This window comes from Dysidea avara, chromosome 1 (genome assembly GCF_963678975.1).
Source record: "Dysidea avara chromosome 1, odDysAvar1.4, whole genome shotgun sequence".
Classification (NCBI taxonomy): Eukaryota; Metazoa; Porifera; class Demospongiae; order Dictyoceratida; family Dysideidae; genus Dysidea; species Dysidea avara.
This window is the reverse complement of record NC_089272.1, coordinates 33198226-33221243: the sequence shown is the minus strand read 5'-3', so window position 1 is coordinate 33221243 and position 23018 is coordinate 33198226. Positions and strand designations below refer to the sequence as shown.

At 37.7% G+C, this 23018-nt stretch overlaps 1 protein-coding gene across 3 annotated transcripts; it reads left to right on the top strand.

Moving 5' to 3' along the window:
• Positions 1-4935: 4935 nt before the first annotated feature.
• On the top strand, positions 4936-16529 carry LOC136262343 (uncharacterized). Of its 3 annotated transcripts, XR_010704182.1 has the most exons (3): positions 4936-5111; positions 9837-10110; positions 10158-11317. XR_010704182.1 is itself a non-coding variant. In XM_066056583.1 (2 exons), exons 1-2 carry the CDS (start codon positions 5027-5029, stop codon positions 16378-16380), a joined length of 1347 nt encoding a protein of 448 aa, XP_065912655.1. In that variant the 5' UTR covers positions 4936-5026; the 3' UTR covers positions 16381-16529. The 3 variants fall into 3 exon arrangements, 1 of the variants encoding a protein (XP_065912655.1); XR_010704179.1 differs by having other exon boundaries at positions 9837-11317; XM_066056583.1 differs by lacking the exons at positions 9837-10110; positions 10158-11317 and adding an exon at positions 15119-16529.
• The last annotated feature ends 6489 nt before the right edge of the window (positions 16530-23018 follow it).

The following is a 23018-nucleotide window of genomic DNA, read 5'->3' as shown; positions in this document are numbered from 1 at the left end:
CATCCATACATGAAGTGTATAACTATTGTGAATGCTATAGCTAGTGATGCATTCCCGAAAATAAGATATCATCAATAAACTTCTCCATGTCAAAGAAATTTTATGGGCTTGATCAACACAATTAACACCTCGCATTTTATACAGGTGCTCATAGCCCCAGCATGTAAAAGTGTATATACCACTTCCTGACTCTTCAGGTTGCCAACTCAATATGAAAGTCACATGTGGTTCGAACAGCAGAGCTTTCCTCCTGAACTTTATGATGCCAGGCGAAGTAACTGGCAACTGTAGCTATCCGGCAAAGTTACAGTCAAATAAAAAAGTTGTCTAATCCATGCATTGGCACGTGCTTTGCTAATCACATGATCCGACGTGTGGTCCAGTCCATCAGTCCATATTTTAGTAGAGAAGTCTGGTCCGGTCCACATTGGTCCAGTCTGAAAATTAGACCCTACCAAAAATTCTGTTTGAAAATCTCTAAAGAAAATTTTGTGCCACTTCCAGGGCGGAAACTAGAATGTAGGAATCAACTTGTACATACGTAGCTAATGTGTGTTTGTGTTGCTATATATATATATATATATGTCGTGTGCAGGGCGTAACTGAAGAACACTATACAGCTTTGGTTGATGCTGCCCCCTCTTAAAATACGAAGTTTCTATTGTTCCGGCAGCCAGAAATATTTTGTCAGGGCTATTATTTCGGCAGTCCACTAGATTTCTCACTATTTCTCAATATCAAGTACACTAGTTGTATGCTATTCCCTGAGTATTCAACTTTAGGACACGCATCTAGTAGGTTACCCTGAGTGTTCGACTTTAGGGCATGCATCTAGTAGGTTGTCCCAAGCATTCAACTTTAGGGGATGCAAATAGTATTAGCATTAGGGTTAGGTTAGGGTTCAGCTTTGATTTCTTCTTCATCTTCAATTTACTCCACTCAGAGACATAATATAGGAAGGAGTTGGGTAGCTGGGAGCCACGTAGCGCAATGGTTAGGACTCTGCATGGGCTCAAGCACTGGAGATCCTGGGTTTGATTCCCGCTCAGTCAAGATTTTGTTTTCCTTTATATTTCATTTGAGGACCTCTTTTTGTCAGTTGTATTTTTATTCACATGACTACCGGAACAATAGCAACAGCCCTTAAAATAACTTTGAAAAATAAAATAATAACAATCTACTTGGAGTGGCCTAATTTACAAAACTCTCAGATACTCTTTGCACCATTTTCCAGCCTTACTAAACCATCGTGAAATTCAAAGCCGTAGCAACAATTCCCAGGACACATCCAGTCAGGGGCGGATCTAGGGGGTGGGCTTTGGGGGCTGAAGCCCCCCCCCCCCTCACTTTTAGGCTTTACTTGATCAATATGCTGAGGATTATAATGAAATTTTGTCTTAGCATAATTATATGATCACTAATAATACAAATACTCATAAACCACCTTATAAACATCTTTCCAAGGCATTATTAGTGGATTTATGCTAAAGGTTATACAACAAGGACCCGGATCAGCATTGGAGGTGTACATGATCGAGATACTCTGATATAGGGTCCGCAACGTGAAATTTCGACCTCCGAAAATCAACTACCAAACCACCTACAAATGCTAGGCTAGGTACCACTTAGAAAATGCCAGATTGGTGTTATTTTTCATTAACGTCTTGTCATGCAAATCGGCGAATATGCTTACAAATTACGAGATTTTTTGCTATATCTTTAAGGAAATGTCTTTTAAAGCTACAATATGCACCCTCAACCTTTCTTATTAACTGTACTCTAAACTAAACCATCAGTGGCTGCATTGTCTGGAGCAATTTCCAGCCGCAGCATCGCGAAAATGAAATTTCGGACTCAAACAAAGTTTCGATGCCACTAGAGCACACAGTAGCGATGCCAAAGTAACCCTCCCAGGTCAAACTGGTCTGGAATGGATCCAACTACTACCACACCAAATATCATCGAATTCCAAAATTGTTTGCCATCTGGCTGAGCTCGACAGCTGTCAAAAATTCGTCAAAAATTCCGATTTTATTCAATGACGGGAACTTTTACTAGCCAGATGTGTTAGTTTACTTCTCAAAAGCTTGCTAGACCCATAGCCAGTAGCTTTCATTCATAGGGTTGATCTGGCAGCTCTTCTAGCTACCTCAAATTCTGCCAAATGCCGATATCCACGAATTTTGCCGATATCGACTAATTTACAACCCGTTAAAGAAATCTTGCACAGCAAACGTGATGCTTTGCCTCTCTACAGTTATGCTGCATCTTTGTTTAGTTATATTCGTCCATAGGGTGGCACTGGCGGCTCTCTTATCCAGGATAAAATCCATCGAAATGCCCATCTCACCATTTGTGACCGGATTTGCGAAAAGGTACCTTTTCCACACATTTGACATACGAACAAACAAAATGATGTAACACTTGACTCCTTGTGCTGATTAACTTGCTCTTACTATCAAAATGTGGCCAGATACTTTAGCTACATTCATTGAAAATTTCAAGTAATTATATGTCATGATCGAAAAGTTATGAAGCTTTAAAGTTCAAAAAATGGGTCAAATCTTGTGTGTGAAAAAGGTACCTTTTCGCAAATCCGGTCACATTTGTTATCAGTTTTCGGAAGTTTTACATGTCAAACATGCTGGTTTACCACTCTACATCCTTGCTGGACCATTCAATCACCTTCGTCTGTGTAGGCAGCTTTCTTCAGCGTCTTGAAAACGTCAGAGCACGCCAATTGGGCGCAACCATCAATACCAGTTAACGCTTATTTTGTTTCATTGGTTCCACGCAAGAATGACAGGAAAACCATCAGAAATGTAATAGAGCGAAAATGGAGTTAGTCTAGCTCTAAATATTGTAATCTTAACTACATGTTTATACAAATGATTAACGAAATGCAAATGCCGATTATCAAAAACCACAATCGGAATTTCCATTCGTGGAGAGTTCCGAAGGTGGATATTAGAACTAGACTAACTCCAGTCGGGTTATGTAATATTTCTGCTGGAATTTTGTGGAATCAATGAAACAAAATAAGCAGCAAGCGGTGTTGATGGTTGCACCCAATTGGCGTGCTCTGACATTTTCAAGAGACTGAAGAAAGGCACCTACACAGACGAAGGTGATCGAAACGTCCAATAAAGATGTAAATAGGCAAGCCAGCATGTTTTACTTGTAAAACTTCCTAAAATTGATGACAAATGGTGAGATGGGAATTTAATAATAATAATAATGCTTTACAGAATAATAATTCTGAGGGTCTACCAGTGACCTACACTGATAGCCTAATTTCGATGGATTTTAGCCTGGATAAGAGAGCGCCATTGCCACTCTATGGAAGAATATAACTAAACAAGGATGCAGCATGACTTTAGAGAGGAAAAGCATCACGTGTGCTGTGCAAGCTTTTGTAAATTGGTCGATATCGGCAAAATTCGTGGATATCGGCATTTGGCAAATTTGAGGTCGCTAGAAGAGCTGCCAGACCAACCCTACGAATGAAAGCTACTAGCTATGGTTCTAGCAAGCTTTTTAGACTGAAGTAAACTAGTACATCTGGCTAGTAAAAGTTCCCGTCAGTGAATAAAATCGGCATTTTTGACGAATTTTTTACAGCTGTCGAGCTCAGCCAGATGGCAAACAATTTTGGAATTCAATGATATTTGGTGTGGTAGTAGTTGGATCCATTCCAGACCAGTTTGACCTGGGAGGGTTACTTTGGCATCGCTACTGTGTGCTCTAGTGGCAACGAAACTTTTTCTAAGTGGTACCAAACCTAGCATTTGCGGGTGGTTTAGTAGTTGGTAGTTGATTCTCGGAGGTCAAAATTTCACGTTGCGGACCCTATCTAATAGAACAGTCACCTCTAACTACTCTAATAGAACATTCAGTGTAAGCATAAAAGTTGGTTCTGTTTTGGAATTTTTCTAAATTTGCCTGCACCTATACATACAATGAAGTGCATTGGTCTGTTTAAAAGGCTTGTTCATCTACTTATGTAGTTATTGCCGTACCGGTATACTTAATTCAGGTACACAATTTCCATTGAAAATGCTCTCAGATTCAATCTCGTATCATTCAAATTTCAAAATTTTCCAGTTGCAACTAAGGCTGGGTGATAGTGAATTTTTCAATGTTCGAATGATAGTAAGACACTGTTCACGATAGACAATAGTATAACGATAGTGAAAATCTACTTATTACCTTCAAAGAGATATGCAAGGAGGGATGTACTTATGGATATGTTTTGACTAAGAGACTAAATAGCCTTTTTAGACTGACTTTTGTTCTCAAATATTATTTTTAAAAGTTTTTTTTGCATGAATATTTGCATATTTTTACATCTTAATTAGTGTCCGATAGTAATTTTTCAAACGATAGGCGATACACAATAGTGATACTATCCCGATATTCCGATATGTTCATACTATCCCCCAGCCCTAGTTGCAACATTATTATTCTATCATGCATGCAACTGTGAGAGGGTGCATCATGTGCTTGGTAGTCTGAACCTACCCAAACCTTTCCATTAGCAGAGAGCCATATTATATATACAGGTATATATATATATAAAGGCAGTATATAAAATATATAGCTACATGCATTTTATGTGGAAATGTCTCCAAATTGCAGTATTTTAGAAAATTCCTGGGGGGGTATGCCCCCAGGCCTCCCTAATTCACACACCTCCACTCAAGAGATTAGTGCCTTGGGCTGCCCCCCCCCCCCCCCCTTTATAAATCCTAGATCCGCCCTTGGTCCTAGATTGCCATAGCCTCTACAGACTATGATGTCAAGTCAAATGTACATGGCTATAGGTTGTAAAAAGTAGAACTCACATTCATCATTAACGTCTCCCAGAAGTAGAAATCGGAAATCAAGCCTTTAACCTCCGTGTTTCTCTGTAAATTAAAGAAGATTTTCCGTAAATTATAGCTTGCTTGGGCGGAAATTAGCAGAAATCAGAACTCACAGTAGAAATCTGGAAATCTCGTACGTTCACTCCTCGAAAGAAAACGGCATGCCTGTGAGTCACGTCTGTTTTAGCGGAGTGAAGGATGGAAAGATTCATTCTGGAACAATTTGCGCAGGAGTAAACGTAAATGGTGAGTGAAATGATACTCAATAAGTGACCGTGAAAAAAGTTAGGCAGTGAAATATATTGAACCATAGATTATAGCTAGTAGGGAATATAAAATCTATGACTGAACCGAAAGTCGGTTCAATAACGTACCGGACTTTTGAGCCAACAGTAAAACTTTAAATTTGCCCGGCTTCAATCCAGCTTCTCCAACCCTACACTGTTGCTGGCCTTGAACTTACCAAGATGTTACCTTCAGAGTAGGTGTATTTGACACCTAAAAGAACATACAACAAAGCAAAACACCGTGGCTAAGAGTGACATGATCTAGGGGTTTAGACAGCCCAAAGGCGTCCCTCCTCCAGTACTAGGTCTGGATCATGACCTTTACAGGGTTGACCAGAGGAATGAGAACACCTTATGCACATGATGGCAGAATGCAGTAAGGAGAAACTGAGATGACATTGTAATCAACTCATTACTCTGCTTCCACTTGCAAGACAAGAGGGATGCAAAGTGTTTATAAGCAACAGTAGTTGAGGTGCCCATGCCTCCAGAAGTGGAAAAGACAAGTGGGCTGAAATTACCATGCCCATTCTCACGAACCCTCTCCTCGTATTGACGGCGCTTTGCACACACACACTGGTGGTAGGTGTTGGATCCATTAGAAGGGGCAGAAGGATTAAAAATGTTGACATTGAAAAAAAAGTAGATTGAAACCAACAGCCCCCAAAACCAGAATCCTTAATGTCCAAGCGAGTACTGATATCTCGATTAGTGAAACGTAGAGAGAGAGATTCTCCACTTAGAGGTTGAAGTGAAGGCTTGGTGGATACATCATGATAAACCTCAGACATCAACCCAGCAGTTAGAATTCGGATGTCATTGTGGCGAATAGTAGGGAAAACTCCGTTCGGACAACTGGGAGTATGTTCAACGCTGTTGGATCTACTACCTGAGTAACTTTTACTTGTGCTATACACTTTTTTCTGAAAAATAGTATGAAAAACAAATAATTAATAGTCCAGCTGCAGCTCCCCTCGGCTACAGCAAGAGAAGCATCATCTTCACTCACTGGCCTTCCAGAAGAGGAACGGCTTCCCCTGATACAAAGGATGGCACATCTCAATTAGCCAAAGGATAGCTGGCACCTTAGGCCTCCCATGATTACCAAATAGCTTTCCTCTCACTTATGACTTACAAGCCAACCACTTGTTAAAAACAGTAGCTTCACGTGCCATACCACCAGAGGAGGAGAACACTAAAAGGGTAAAAAACTCCATGCTCAACTTCACAATATTTTTGCTTCTTAGATTGCTCATGCTTATGATAAATAGATGAAAGAGAAGCTGAACGGTACGAAGATGCATTAGGATAGAAAATCCTTACATCAAATAAGGCATCCTAGTGAGTTGTCCAGAACCCCAACATCAGCATGAACACCATCCTCAACATTGGCAGTACAGTGGGAAAAATTTTCACCATTCAAGAGTTGCAAGTAAGGTTCAGTGGCAACATTATGACAAACTTCAGTTAAGAGTGAGGTCATGAATTTCGTTGTGGTGAATAGTTGGAAACCCTCCAGTTGGACATATCATTGCATGGTCAACAGTAAATATCTTTCCACTTGTACTATACAGTTAACTTTCCATTTTAGCCTAGAATGAGCTGTGGTCAATGCTTATGTCACTATACTGATGAGGATTAATGTATATCGGATCGGTTATCTGTATTGGCTAATTCTGTTGCTTAATATCAATAATCGGCTAATTTGGTTATTGTTGCATCACTACTTTGAGACGATCTAGGGTTGGAGAGCGCAAAGTGCTTGTCGTGGCATAATTGAGCTCACATCAAGCTCATTATAAACTTACCTTCATACAGACAGTGAAATATATTGTTGTGCTTAACAGGAAAACCTCTTAAGGAGGGTTCAGCTTTGGTTTCTTCACCCTTTGTGATTTATAAGGTAGGAAAAGGTGGGTAGCTGGCAGCATCATCTGGAACAGTGATATTGCATATGGGCTACAGAGTGAGTAACACTGGGATTAATTTCCCAACCCTAATTTTTGTCTAAGTAAATACACCCACTACCGGCTCTATATAACCTGCCTAATTCAAAAGTTAAGAGGCGCAAGATTTGTGTCTGGGGTCTTTGGCCTGATACCTAGTATTACAGAAATGTTGTAGTCACTTGGTTGGACTCCCTTGGCCAATATTGCTATGAAACCTTTATTATATTATACTAGCATTGGTACCTGCCCTACATGCAGGACCATCTCCATATTAAACATTTTAATGCCGGGAACAGGGACCAAACATTAAACACCTACACTGCTCATGGAAAAATTCTTTTGAGTGATCATATTTCAGCCAGGCAAGAAGATATCACCTCAAAGCAACAGGTATGGTTATGAGACAATGCAATAAACAGTTTGTTAAATTCCATTGAAATACATCAAGTAAAAATGCACGCTACAAAATATTTTTACAAAAAATTTATTATTCACAAGGGTGCTTGCTGATATTTGTCACATTACTACGCATACTTGCAGTATATGTGTTAAGCAGCTATGCTTTGCACCGGATAACAAACAATGTACTTTATTTATCCACAAAGACGTCATGCACAACAAGATGGCCAAGTTATTTGGGGTACTAATGTACAGGTGCCTATGGAGAAATTGTTTTGATCAATCATATTTCACTTGTGAAGCAAGATACCGACAAGCAGCCAACAGGTATGGGTATAATATAACAAAAATTATTGCACAGAAGTGATAATTATCTCGAAAATTTTTTGGAATGTGATTCTCAAAAACAGGTTTTTGCTCAGTGGGTTACAATTAATTATTATAGTCTGTCATACTCCTTCCCACTTAAGAGTGCTCACTGGTCTTTGAAGCCATTAAACCATCAGCCTACTTAATCACATGTGGCTATTAATGGTGCAAAGCACCAAAGAACACCAAAGAAAAGGAGGAAGAAGCCAAGGAAATGATAGCAATTGATTGTCTGATGGTCCAAGAGTTGTACTAGCATGAATTAGTCATAAGTGTTATTACACATCCTCATGCTTTGTTTTCTGAGTGCTATTGTAATTGTGTGCCTGCTTTATGTAGTGGACAATGTTACCAGCTGGAATCACAAGGCCTTACAAGTTGATGTGCCTACTTTTTATTTAGTCTTCTTCTTCAAACACATGAACAGCTTACTGCTATATGTATAGGTTACCTAGCCAAAGCCAGATGTCACTCTGTATGGCTTCACAAGTGGGTGATTTTTAGTATAGTGGTTAATTAGCCCAATAAATAAACTTTCTGTTGATATCTGGCTTTAGGCTAATCCAGTTAGAAAACCTACACAAACTGTGTGGGTTCAAGGACTAATAACTGATGGTTAACTTGACAGGGTCTCTATAGTGACACTGTTTACTTGGAACTGCCTAATCATTAACTTTTTTATTTGGCTAAAATAACCATTCAAATGTGAGCAATCCCATTCAAATCTCACTCTCATTGGTTCATTTTGACATGACACCATAGACTTTGATGACCATGCATGTGCAATTCTTGATATAGGTGCAAATATACACAGTGACACTTTACAGAAGACTCTTAAGAAGGTGGAGAAAAAAAACAAATACTCTATATGCACCGCCACGTGTACAAAATGGAAATAAAAGCACGAGAGTGTGGGCGAGAAACTAATATAGCACATGGCAAAGCCAAGTGCTAGATTAGGCTCAAGACCATGCCCAAGTGCTGTTGTTTTCATATTGTACAAGTGTAGTGGTGCTTTAACTGGTTTAAAGTGCTCTCTTGTTGTCTTGCTTGGAACATTCATTTTGTGAACTCGAACCGCATCGGTTTTCAGCCATCAGACAATTGGTAAGTGTCTATGTAGTACAGTTGTGGTACATAGTAATACAAGCAAATAGTATCTACTTTTGGCGATTAGAAATGTTACGCACGTGATCTTGTTTTTCATATTTATTTTCCAACCAATACATAACTGTACTTTATTGTGACGCAAATGGAAAATATAGCACCATAGATAATATACGCACTATGGATAGGAAACAAATAAGCGCCCTAGTCATATCCTGGTTACGCGCCCCGTCTCGAATGGTGACAGAATGTAGCAGCACTGATGTAGACTCTGTTCAAGACTATAAGGATGTTTTAAGATGTGTTTTTGATTCTGAAGAGTGCAAAATAGATACAGTTAAGGCAAAAAGGTTTTAAAAGCTGGTGGAGGACCTTTGCACAGTTCGAAATGAGGAGTTCATTAGCTACTATTGTATCGTAAAAAAGGATGTATCTCAGTTGAAGCGGAAAAGAAGACATCTTTTAAGGATATGTACAAGTACTGCGCGGAGACTATGTCACGATACTTGAAGGGCATGAATATGGATGCTGAGTACAACAATCCAATTTTATGGCAGGTCTGGACTGCATGTCATGTTTCTTGTGTAGCTAGCCAATATATAAGATGGTAGTGGACTCGTAAGTCTCGAGGTATAGTAGTCATATGTGCATAACAATTCACTATTGTAGCAGCAAATCCCATATTATAATTATCAGCCTGAGTCTGTTCCTTCTTCAGGCCCTAAGGCTAAGTAAGAATTTGTGGTGAAGTGTAAGGGTTTTAAGTATATAATATGTATGGAATGTAAACGATTGGCCCTATCATTGTGGAAATATTCTGCTTTGTGATGTGTCTTTCACTTTGAAATGTTTTCCGTTAGATGATAGTGGAGGTGTTATTTATGAAAGGGTCAGCTAATGAACTGACTACACAGTCTGTGTCACCATGTGTGGAGCCACGTGAATATTCTGTCATTGAGAAAAATGCCATCTACTATGCTGCTGGGTATGTGGTAAGGCGGACACCAAAAAAAGTTTAAGACAGCAGATGACGATAGAGGAGCTGCAATTACCTCGGCTCTACTGAGCATAATAGGAGAAGATGCTGAATCAGTTGAGGCCACTGCAACATACTTGAGACCTGGACATTGAAAAGTGATTGCGGTGGATTAATTACGATTGTTTTCACTTTTTCTGCACAGTGAAAGATATAACTTATGAAAAGCTGGAGAAAGGGTCCAGTAGGGCTGAATTTATAACTGAACTGATGGACCACCAGACTGTACAATTCTATTGGGATGTTATTGCTGGTGGGCTTGAGGAGGATTGGTCCAGTTATTTGCTCCATGACATTGCCACTTTGTGGTTCACGATCCGTGGTTTTACTGTTAATGGAAGGATATTAGAAGAGTATAAACTGGGTTAAAGAAAAACATTAAAGGATCAAAAGGGTTGAGAAAAGAACTTCATTAACTTAGTACTGTTGTTACCATGAATAATGATATATCATTGCAAATGAACTAAATGAATTTACAGGTGTAGTTTACAGTGTACACAATAGTATCTCAAACAATCCTTCTAATACATCTTTTAGGAAGTGGCCTACACAATGGGGATAATTCTAAGTTAGATCTTTTCTTGGTGATACTACTGCTGGTACCAGAAACAAGAGACTTTTGTATTATAATTGCTTGTGCATTGTGCAGGAATTGCTGTTCCGATGGGTTGTCGTTGCGTTGACCTCTTGATCTTTGCTGTCCAAAATAGCTCTCAACTGTGTCCTGGTTGAACCTCTCTGACAATAAGTAACCAGCATTGGGTTGTGACAACAGGAATTTTGCCGTCTCACAAAAAGAGTACACTGGAATGACAGTACATACACATCATTAAAAGGAAATACCATGAAAATGATAATATGCTTACCGGTCATTTTTAACCCTGATGTTGTTTGTGATGGTAGTAGGCAGAATTGCTTTGCAGCTTTAGGAATTGCGTCCTTAGATTTTACGTATGCTTCCCAATCATTAAGATACTTCAGAAAGGTTTGTTCGAGCCACTGTAAAACGCAATTGAATATTTTAGGCTGAAATACAACATACCTCAAATCTAGAATCATCAGCTTTTTCATAAGCAGCCAAGTCTGGTTTCTTGCTTCTTATCTCTTGGTGAGTTATCCTTGTATTTAACATGTCAAAAAATCTGTCGAATGTTCGACAGAACTGCTCAGTTTCCTCAGTGCCCTGCATGATGCCAGACTTCTCAATGTGTCAAATGCATTTGCCACTGATGAGCTTAGTACCTACATATTAAAGGGTTTGGTATGCAATATAGTCATGACAAAGATTTGCCAAACTATGTATCATATACGTCAGGAGTTTGGGAATTGAATGAACTCATCCACTAATTATAGATAATGTTTAAAATTATGATTGATGTATAAAACTTTTATCTGCCAAACTAGGAGAATATGCTGATTCTCCGAACTCAAGTCACATCAAACAGTCATCATTTACGATACAAAGTAGGGTTACGGTATATACAGCCATAGATGTACAATAAATTATGGACTCTGTCTGTACTTTTACCGCTGAAATATTGGCTCCATTTGAAGTGCAAGTTATTTTACCATTTTTGAAGATTTTCTGATTGCACCTTTAAATTTTAAATACATTCATACGAAAAACACAAAATTTGAATGCATTTGTATGATTTCGTGATTGGCTAGAAAAAGGACTTATAATCTAGTTAAAAGACAACCCATATAATTATTAAAGTATCCAGCACATAGGCAGGAAATTCTATATACAGCTTATCACAAATATTATACCTGGGCAGCCAGACGGACATTCATCCTGGAATATGATGTTAAGTGCAAGTGTTCTCTCTTTATCTTGTTGCCAATATACAGACCTGAAACACATTGGGACTTCTCCACCAGTTCTATTAGATGTGCCCATTTGATTTCTTTACCATTATTCTACTAACCATATCATGAAATAAAGAAATGCTATATTCAAGTATAATTACTTCCAAATGACATGTTCCTTTAGCTTGAGAACTGCTCCAAGCATTCCTAGTTGTTTTCATTAAATGTGGTACATCAACCATGAAGTACACAAATTGTCCGGCTAGGGTTAAGTTTGGTGCCTTGTAAGTTATACCCATCTTCTTGTACTCTTCTGTCAAATGACAGGCAAAAAACTTCCTATTGCTACTGGCAAGGTTATAAGGTTGGCAGCTCTTCTAGGCATTATTTGCCTGGCACAACCATAAACAGCTACATAAAAGCATGCTTATAAAGCTTGTTCTTTCCTTTCCAAAAATAGCACAAACCTGAAGTTTATGCAGAGTTGATAGCACTGCTGACACTGTTTCAAGATGGCTTTTACTGAGCCTGTCAGTATGCAAGAATAACTGGAAAAATAATGGAAGAATACGGAATAATGGAACATTTAGAGCGGACAGTGGACGGGAAACAGAGAATTTATTTGGAGTGACCTAATAGTCCACTGAGATTCTTCACTTTGTTGTGTATACATGTACCACTATTGTTTGGTGTAATGATGAACATGATAGGTTAAAAACATGAGGAGATATGATTAATCAAAATTTAGAATTTGGAAAGGCTATAAGATCTCTTCACAGATCCAGTCACTTATATTACAGTACATGTATACATATCGATAGCTAAAAGTGTACAATACTAGTGACAGTAGCAGATAAGGGGGGGAGGGACATGTGACCCCTCCTCCTACACACACATGTGCATACAATTCTATACATAAGATCAAGATACTCTAATAGAGCAGTCAATCAAATACTCTAATAGAATAGTCATCATGTGTGACACCACTGAGTATGAAAACTTGCATCTGTAGCACCAACCCATGGGCACACTTCACCATGTAGCTTGCAAGGAATTTTTTTGCACAATAAATTTATTTGATCCTTTGTATATGGGGAATGAATTCGAGGAAAACAGCAATGAAATGTGAGAACAAGAACGACCCACGGAAAATGCCTGATAAAAAGTCATCATATATAGGCAGCACAATATTCCTTTGCAGCATTGTTTGGATCCTTTCGCTGAACTGATCGAAATACTCTAATAGAGTAGTCAGTCACCTGCATTAAAGAACAGTTAAGAATGTTTCACTAACTCCACCTTGCAGCTAGGGACCTGCTTTATAAGCCTGGTAATTGATGGACTATGGCTGTCATAGATTAAGTATATAGACTAGCTATGTCATCAACATTGAAAGTTAGCTACTCCCTTGAAAGCGTAAAATTTAACTATTGCAGGATTTATGTTTCAACTCAAGTGCTTAATAAGCTTTTTAGGGTTGCCCAAGACTTTGCTAGTGTACAACTTATTATCCAACAACTGAATGCGTTACAATATAATACTCTCAATAGCAGCTTGATGTATTATATTGAAATATGTCATGGGACCAAAGTGGCTTAGTGCTAGGTTGTTCATCGGCAAAGTTACTAAAAAATAAATTGGCTTGAACCTTTAGAGTTACATAGATGAAAAATAAAGGTGTATTATTTCATGAAACTTTGTATGCTAAACTAAAGTATCACAGGCTATTACAACAGCTTTATAGACGTATGTGTATGTAATAGGATGGATGGCTGTGGTATTCGGGATTAATAGTGCAAGCATTGCAAACAGGAAGGAGTAAATTGTGCAAGGAAAAGCCGAGCACTATTTCCTTCCTGTTTACAATGCGAGAACTATTAATCCCGAATACTACAACCATTCGTTCTATTGCAAATTAATCTGACAACCATAGTAACTGTCACTAGGCAACAGATATTCAAAGAAAAAACACTTCAAAAGACCAATCACACTTAGCAACCATTGCTATGGTCTCAGCATGACTTTTACCTTAGCAACGGTTACCTAGGCAACCATATTGTTGCAATGCCATGAGGCATATATCACTATGGTAACAATAGTTGTCAAGTCGGACATTTACTTCTAATATAAATACACCACACTATTTTAGCCAATCAAATTAGTATTATAGATTTTTGTAAAGAGACCTTGACAAACAAGTATACTAGCAAATTGCTCCCATCCTATGCTTTCCTTTTAGCGAGAAAGGAGACAATGTAGCTAGTCAGGGCATGGTCTATGTAACAGTAATCACATGATGGCAGCTGGTGCCGTACACCAGTGAATTAACCAGAGTTTTGACAAGCTAATAGCTTTAAAGTGCTGGGCGGTCTTACAGAGCTTGTTCTGCTAGTCCAGTGAGATGCTTTACTGTCATCTATGGATTTCCGCATTTGTTTGTGCATTGCCACAAACATGCTGTCCAATTAACTTTGTGCAGCTGCACTTAATCGCCACCTTTACTAACAGTGCCAGCATATAGATGTTGGAAGTTGTACCTACACCTCAGGATAAGTTACATGGTGGGTATGTGGTAGCTGCAGTATGTGTATGCGCATGGCTCCAATGAGGAGGCTAAGCACAATATGACTAGTCTTGGGGACTCCTCTAGTGGAGCCACTTCAGCTTAACAAATACATACCAGTGCTGCATGCATACTCCCATCGTATGACTTTATCTGGAAGTAGTAGGTGCAGTTTTCGAAGACTACAATAGGCAAAAAAATAGTTGAATATTTATGGTTTCAAAGGAGTAGCTAACTTCAATATTGATGACTTAGCTAGTCTATATACCTAATCTATGATAGCTGTAGTCCATCAATTCACAGGCCATCAGTGTGGATCCCTGGTGGGATACCTATCAAAACATTCTTGACTGCTCTATTGGAGTATTGTAGTATAGGTGACTGCTCTATTAGAATGTTTAAGGATCCAAACACTATGCTGTAAAATCCAACCTGTGTATTGCATTATGGCCTGCATTTTCCATGGGTCATCCCCGCTTTCTATTCCTTTTTCATCTTCTTGCAGGGCTTTAGAGGGATAGAGACTAACAAATAAGTGTGTTGTTATAAAAGCAGCATCAACTTTATCAATTTATAAGCTACAGAGTGTCAGTATGAATTTCATTGTCACAGTGTATTTATATACTATGTATGTAGGTTGCCTAACTGACATTATATGTGACTTTGTCCTAATAATATTAATAATGATTACATATTAAGTTACACTTATAATGCATAAACTGTTTTTGTTTAAGGTGAGAAGGTCTACATTGGCCGATGTTACTTTGATAGACGTCGTTATGATTATTATGATGATAATGATGATCGTTACTATTATAACCCTCTGCTTTTGTATGGAGTGATCACACCTTCACAACGTGTCTTTACATATTGTTGCTATAATGAGAAGAAGGTTTGGTTGGATCGTTCAAGAAGACATACAACAGTAAGTAGTAGAGATTCCACTGTCTATTATTGGATGTCACTTGAAGGCTACACTGAAAAAGATACTATTTTTTTGCCAGAAAGTGCTGTAGTAACAGAACAACTAGATAGAGATAATAATGGAGGTTTTTTCTTTCCTGCTAGAGTTAAAGCTGCTGTTATCAAAGAGAGCAAAGTGGTGGGATATTATGACAAAAGTAAATTTCCACCTGATTTTGATGGTCCACTCTTTGGAGTTGGACAAGGTTGGTGTAATGAAGACATCCATGATCATGTCCGCCAAACGCCAATCAAAAATTCTAAGGTTTATGTACCATATGATGGAAAGATATACGAAGTGTACAAATTTCAATTTCTCTGTGCCCAAAAATTTCCAAAGTTGTCTCATATCACTTATCCAACAATAAATTGGGTCACTGTTTCTGATGGTCATCTTCCACCTAATACAATTGCTGCTGGTGTTGCACCTAATGGAGAAGTGTTGTATGTTGGCAGAGGAAAAGTGTTGTATTATGAAGGAACTAAATATCTAATGATCCCAGGATATATTGTGCCTTCAGAAAATTGCCTTCATATTTGCTTTGGTAGTGGTGAACACTGTTGTAGCAGTGAATATGAAGTTTTAACTGTAGAAAATCAGGATGGCTTTGAATGGGGTGAGTCTTCTCATGGAAAAGTTCCACCAAATTGTGTTACTGCTTACAAGAGAGATGATAGCCTACACATATCCATTGGCCGTACGGTAACTGGTAGTGACATCTCAACTGCAGCAACATGCATGTGGCAAAGAGGACTCTTCGATTTACCACATGGAATAGTTACTGACACACATCGGCTACTTGGTAAGATTGATCGCAATAACTCATATCAGGTGGATTATTGGGGTGATATTGAATCCATAATATATCCATCCTATGAAATTTTGAAGTTTAAAATAACACCAAAGAGCTTAAAAGATCTTTGCTTTAACGCCATCATCACTTCTACCATGGGCATATCAGACCGAATTGACCAGTTGCCACTTCCCATGATAATGAGGAATGTTTTGAAGGAAATTTGTCAACTACAGTAACAGTAATAATATTAACTTGTGTATCAGATACACATAAAGTGCGTCCTTCCTTCCTTCCTTCCTAACTAATTATATTATTTTTGTATAATTCTTGTACCAAACACAAATCAATTTTGTCAAAATGAAATATAGTGCCTATATGCACAGGAGCATACTGTACAGGTTATGGGACACTAAATGTACTAATATAAGTAGGATGAGTGTATTTTATTTTTAGAGCCACCCTTTGAACAACTGTGTATGATCGGGTATTCATTGGGTCTCCTCCAAGTATATTGCTGTGATTGGTAAATACAGCTGCAGTACGTGGTGGTATTTTCATCCTCCCACGCAAAGTACAATATTGTAACATAGTAAGTCTCTTACTGTTGTCATGATGTTTCTGAATCCTTCTGATGGTCTACCACATTAATTTATTTATATTGCAAGAGCATAATATTATCTCTAGTAGTACTACCTGTATGTATTGTAATCAACCAGTCCTATAGCTGTAATGTTGTGAAATTTGATGTGTAGTACATGACAACTACTTTGCTGACATTTATCCTGGAACTTACTGGTACATTTTATGTATTGGCAGTATAATTGCAGTATGAAATCAAATCTTGTGTAGACCTTGTTATCATGAGCCGGTATGCTTTGAGAGATATAGACTGGTTTGTGTTTACAATTACCATATCTGGTGTAAATTCACATGTTATATCTAATAATGATCACCTAATATTATATACTTTGACACCTCACAGTGTCATCAATGTTATACACTCTACATATTAATGGTCATTTTTAATTGTACAAAGTTCTCCACATTGTCTGATTTAATCACATCAACCTATATAATTAATCGTTCTGGAAAGTAGGAGTTCTAGAAAGAATCTATTCTTGAATGTAATCTCCTTTGTAGACTCCTCAGTAATCATGGGCAATTTGTTTGCTAGTTATCGGTTTTAGAACATTGCATCTAAGGCCACTCCAAGTCATACCTTAGTTTCTGGTCACTCCCAAGCCTACAAATGGATGCGGGCGGGCGGATGATCAGGACTTCAGGACTATAGACTCTACTGTGACAATATACTGTATGGTATTATTATTTGCTCAATTTAGCAAATTCATGTTGATTTTATACTTAACCAACAACATAAGTAGTTGTGCTTCAGCAAAAAATGCACTAGGAAAGTTGTTGATGGATCATGGCTAGCTATACACTGATGTATAGCATTTAAGTATATTTATTTATTTATTTAGAATATACTATAGGAAATGTTTTGCTCATGTAGCTACTTATGCTTTCCAAATGAAATAAATGTCTCATTAGCTATGTCAGGAAAGTATTACTATGACTTATAGCTAAGTTGTTCAAATGATCATGATACACAATGAAATTTAACTTCTATTTTCACATCAGAAATTCTTCATTCAAATGTAAAGTCTTAGCCCACTAGCTATGTGTTTCCAGCCTTCTATTCAGTAACCTTGAGAAAAGTAACTGTCAAAGTTTTGAGTCATTGAGTGCTCCAGACTACTGTTTTTTAGTGATCATCTGGGAATGTTTAAACTATAAGGGTTTCTACTTGCCAATCTAATTTTAGTTATGGAAAAGTTTAAGTTTAAGCTCACCGAATGTTGCCGGCTTTCCATACCCCTGTAGTGTTCAGTGATAAGGAATTAGACTAATCATTAGAGGACTACATTTGAATTATAAAGTTAAAGCTATGGCCCATCTGCATGGACTAGTAGTTAATGCTACTGAAATTACTTTGGTTACAGAAGCTTTAGTAACAGTTATAATCTGAACAGCTATATAATCAAGGACAAAACTAGCTATAGTTAGAAACATTTTATTAGTGTGGCATATATACCTAATGAATTATGTATACCTAATATTAGAGTTAAGAGTAGTGTGACTGCTCTATTGGAATCCCTGAATGCTCTATTAGAGTATATTGATCTTTTGCAGTAAAAAATAAGTGTCTTGCTGGGTCACGTGCACTTAAGCACCTGTAATATTAATAATAGTCCTCATAAACTAGGGTTTCAGGTTTACCATGAGGGCGGGTGACCAAAAACTAAGGTTTGACTTGGTGTGGCCTAATGCATACTGTATCTTACCCCATTCATGACTTAGCTCTTATACATAGATACTATAAAGCCCTATTGTGACTGCTATAAAGTTCTTAGTTACCTGATTATTGACAATACCATTGCAGGCCCGTAACCAGGGGGGATTCGAGTGGTTCGGACGAACCCCCCACCAGGATTACCAATTTTAAAAAAAACGTTTAAGCTGGCGTATAAGACATGGACAGCCGAAAGGTATAGAGAGGGGCTATATGTAGGGTACTGAAGGCTGCTTTGAGGTGTTAACTAAGGTGGAGCTAAGCCCCACCTCTACACAACTAAGATCTAGGTGGGGATGAAATTTGCTAAAAAGATCGATATACTCTAATAGAACACTCACTAAAATACTCTAATACAACAGACACTTAAATACAGTCACTCAAATACTCTAATCATTCATGGTTAAAGCTTTCAAACAATTAAGACCAAGCTGAACCTCTTCTATAATGTGCTTATCTGAACACCGTGCTATACCTATTTTTCAGATTTGTATAGTTGTGGCTAAAATCATCAGATTAGCTACTATTATTAGTAAAGTGTAGACAACCCAAATTATTAAATTGTGGCTCCTTAATGAATTGTACTGATGTAGCTGAAGAGGTCTGTGGTTTATATAGCTGCTAGATAACAAATAGTAGTTACTGCTTAGTATACCTGAAAAATGCTTGTGTGCATGTAATGCTCTTGATGTTCAGTTAAATATTTTGTGCTGGCCTGCTAACTATATAGCAAGGAAGTTCACAATAAAAACTATCTGCATGAGTATATTTGCGAAGTCCAAGCTCTTTCACTGATGTGCAGGGGTGTATAAGGGCAGGCATGCATGGGGTTCTGAAAACTCCCCTCTGAAAATTCAAGCTAAAATAGCTGTAATAATATTGATGAAGGACTAAACATACAATAAGAAATCATAAATCAATGTAATTTTGAAGTATTTATTGTTTAAAATGTGTGGTGGGTATGCCCCAAGACCCCTGCATTTATGATATGGGAATCACCACCAACTATGTGAACCACCTTGGAAAAATGTTTTGTGTATTTAGCTATGTACTTGCATGTGCATTGTAATCCTACTTAGTCTCTGTCCTAAGAAACCGCAACATTATACAGTACAGCCAAGAAGTCACATGTGACCTAGATAGCTCATGTCACTTAAGTGTGACACAAAGGAATTATAATAGCTATTGATTGAGTAGAGGAGTACTGAGCAAAACACCAATAAGTAGATAGTAAATGGATAACTTCATGTGTTGATTATTTCAATGTATAGAAGCAATGTATCCAGTTAAAGTTACTAAAATTAACCCAAGCATGTGCAGTTGCTGCACATACTGAAGTTGAGATTAACTTCAAATTATACAGTATGTCAGATTTGAAGGGATTATAGTCAGAATTACACACTTACAACTGCTCTTTGGAGTCATTAGTGTGTACTATCAATTTTAGACCATTTAGGAGAGGTCAAATATTAAAGTGGTGTCAGCGGCTGGGGGCTGTGCCCCCAGACCCCTGCATCCGTAAACGCTTACCATGTCAAAGTCGAACCCCCCTTTGACAAATCCTGGTTACGGGCCTGCATTGTCAGAGTCTACCAGAATTCTAACTGTCTTTACAGATCTAGAGTTCCTCTTTTGTCTTAAATATACTCTCTGTACCAATATAATATAATATAAACAAGCTTATTTGTATATAAACTAACTTTTGATATTTAATTTCCATAAGTAGAAACTAAAAGGACTTGTATGCCTCCAGTCTCCTGGATGAGTTCACTGATGTGATCACAAAGACACCATCTAAACTGAAATCTCGACAGTCATTCCCCAAGGATACTGAATATACCTTGGGTCTGTAACCATTTAATCAGGTAGAGTCGATGCCGCTGAGCCATATTATTCAAATGGTGTGGTACAGTGTGTGGCTACTCATTGTAATTATGACTAAAATATTACAGTGAACACTCCCCTTAGTAGTGAGGTAGCTTAGCAAAATTATTGTTACAAGGTTGATAGAAATGGCCATCAAGTAGCCCCAGTATAGTACACGTACGGTATTGAATACGGAGTGAAATGCACTTGTGCACTGTAAAAATGAAGTGTGCCAGACACACTCAAAGTGCATCTGATATGCCAATAATGTTGCATATACACACTTTGTACATGGTGTGTATATTGTGACATTTTTGGTTTGTCAGATACGCTTCATTTTTTATAGTGTGTAGTTTTCCTATTTTTATTTGACATTCAATATGACTTTTGTACAAACTTTTCAAATGAATTAGTAGGGGGTACACTGGTACTGTAAGTTAACTTTGCATGTGTGCAATTTAACTAGTCTTCTTAGACCAGGTAGTGGCAGTTGCTACCAACATTTAAGATACCGGTACATGTTCACAACCACACTTTGGTTAATGCAGCAACAGACATTTGGACTATATAGTTAATAATGCACAAAAGCTGTAGCTCATGCACACTGTGCAGTTTGGTATTGACTGTTAACGTTAGACCCATAAAGAAGATTACTCTAACTGCACACATACAAAAGTTAACTTATACAGTACCATTCAATGGCACATCCAGCATGGATCTCCCTCCCCTACTTCCCATGGAGGAGCTATATATATGTACTTCTTTTGATTCTAACCTCACAGGCCAAAATCAGTGTATAACTCATGACAAATATGCATATTACTGCAAACTGATTCACCTGAAGCCAAAGTCAAACTGAGCATCTTTGAGCATACTATATAAGTGTCTCTAAAATAACTGTGACCAGATTTGCGAAAAGGTATCTTTTCCACACACTTTACCTACCAGCAAACAAGATGATGTAACACTTGATTCCTTACACTGATTAATTTATTCTTAGTATCACAATGGAGCCAGATACCATGATAGTTACATTCATGGAAAATTTCAGGAAATTATTGTATATGAATCTTTAAAATGGGTCTAATTTTGTGTGTGAAAAGGTACTTTTTTGCAAATCGGTTATCGTTTTGGGTGTTTAAGGCATTCATAGCCTTGTAAACAGTTTTTAAGACTTCACAATCATCTGTAAAGCCCAAAATGGCAAAAATTAACAGTGAGACACTTACTATGAAGTGATTATTTTCTGCTTAAAAGTAGAACAACTACGAAGAGAATCAGTTCTTCCTACAACTTAGCCTGTTTGTTGCCAGCTCCTGGATCCACCACTGCCATTTACTAATTTATTTGACATGTTTGTACTCAAAATAAGATTTCCTCTGGTAGCATGACCTATGAGGCTACAGTTTTTTTACACAGAGTTAGCTGAGCTTTTAAGTCATAAGTGGGAGGAAAGCTATTTGGTAATTATGGGATGGCTAAGGTGCTGGCTAAGGTGCTGGCTGTGTCCTTTGCCTCATTGATATGTGCCTTCCTATGTATGTATCAGGGGCACCTGCTCCTATCTTGGAAGACCAGTGCATGAAGAGGATGCTTTTCGTGCTGTGGCCAAAGGGGAGCTGCAGCTGGACTGTTAAATGAACTTTTTTTATTGTTTTCATACTGTATAATATAATTACAATTTATAATTTATAAACGTTATAACACTAAAGATGCAAACTGCTACAATCTTTACACTATGTTGTGCTGTCATGGTCCTTGCAAGTTTAAGAGCAAAACATATCAAAAAATTAGACTTAATGTACACTACATAACCAACTTAAGAGAAGCCAAAGGAAGTACTGTTTTCCTTACCCTAATACTCTTAACATGCAGCAGCAAGCCAGTGATTGGGGGATAGGATATGAAATTACAGTGAAGTTTGAATAATAATATTATACAGTAGATTTGGATGCCATTCTGGGGTCATATTGCCCAGGAATATTTTAGATTGTAGAAGGTCTGTTATAGCATTTTAGACTGTTCTTACTGTGTTCTTGCAGCTAAATTATACGGCTTATTAAAGGAGGTGTATATATACGTATTAGTGGTTGACTGCTCTATTAGAGTATTTAGATTTTTTTTTACTACAAGCAGTGTTCAATAAAAGTGAGGGAGTGGCACCCCTTCCAAATGCTTCAACAAACCTTCAAAAAACAATTGGTCCTTTCATCCACTTCATAGCAATTTCTTCAAAATTCAATGCTAAACTACCCTATACTATAGGTGCTGTGAGCTCTTGGGAATCATGCATATATTTTAATCATGTTCTTTGAAAATCTGCTACAATACTTCATAGATGACATGGGTGTTTAGGTGAGAAAGTCTACATTGGTTTATATCATAATACTCATCGACACAAAGTAATTTGAATGAGATAGGTTTGTTTGTGTTTCGAGTGATTATACCTTCACAAGATATTGTGACTACAATTCAAGTGAGAAGGAGTTAACATCGAACACTTCTGAAGAATATCAGTCACCATGTGCGGAAGATCCTGTTGTGTTTAATTATTGGAAGTCATCTGAAGGTTACATTAAAAAGATATAAACTGTTTTCCCAGTCATATATATTGCCTGGTCCAATGGGAAGAATTTATAAAAATTTATTTTCTCT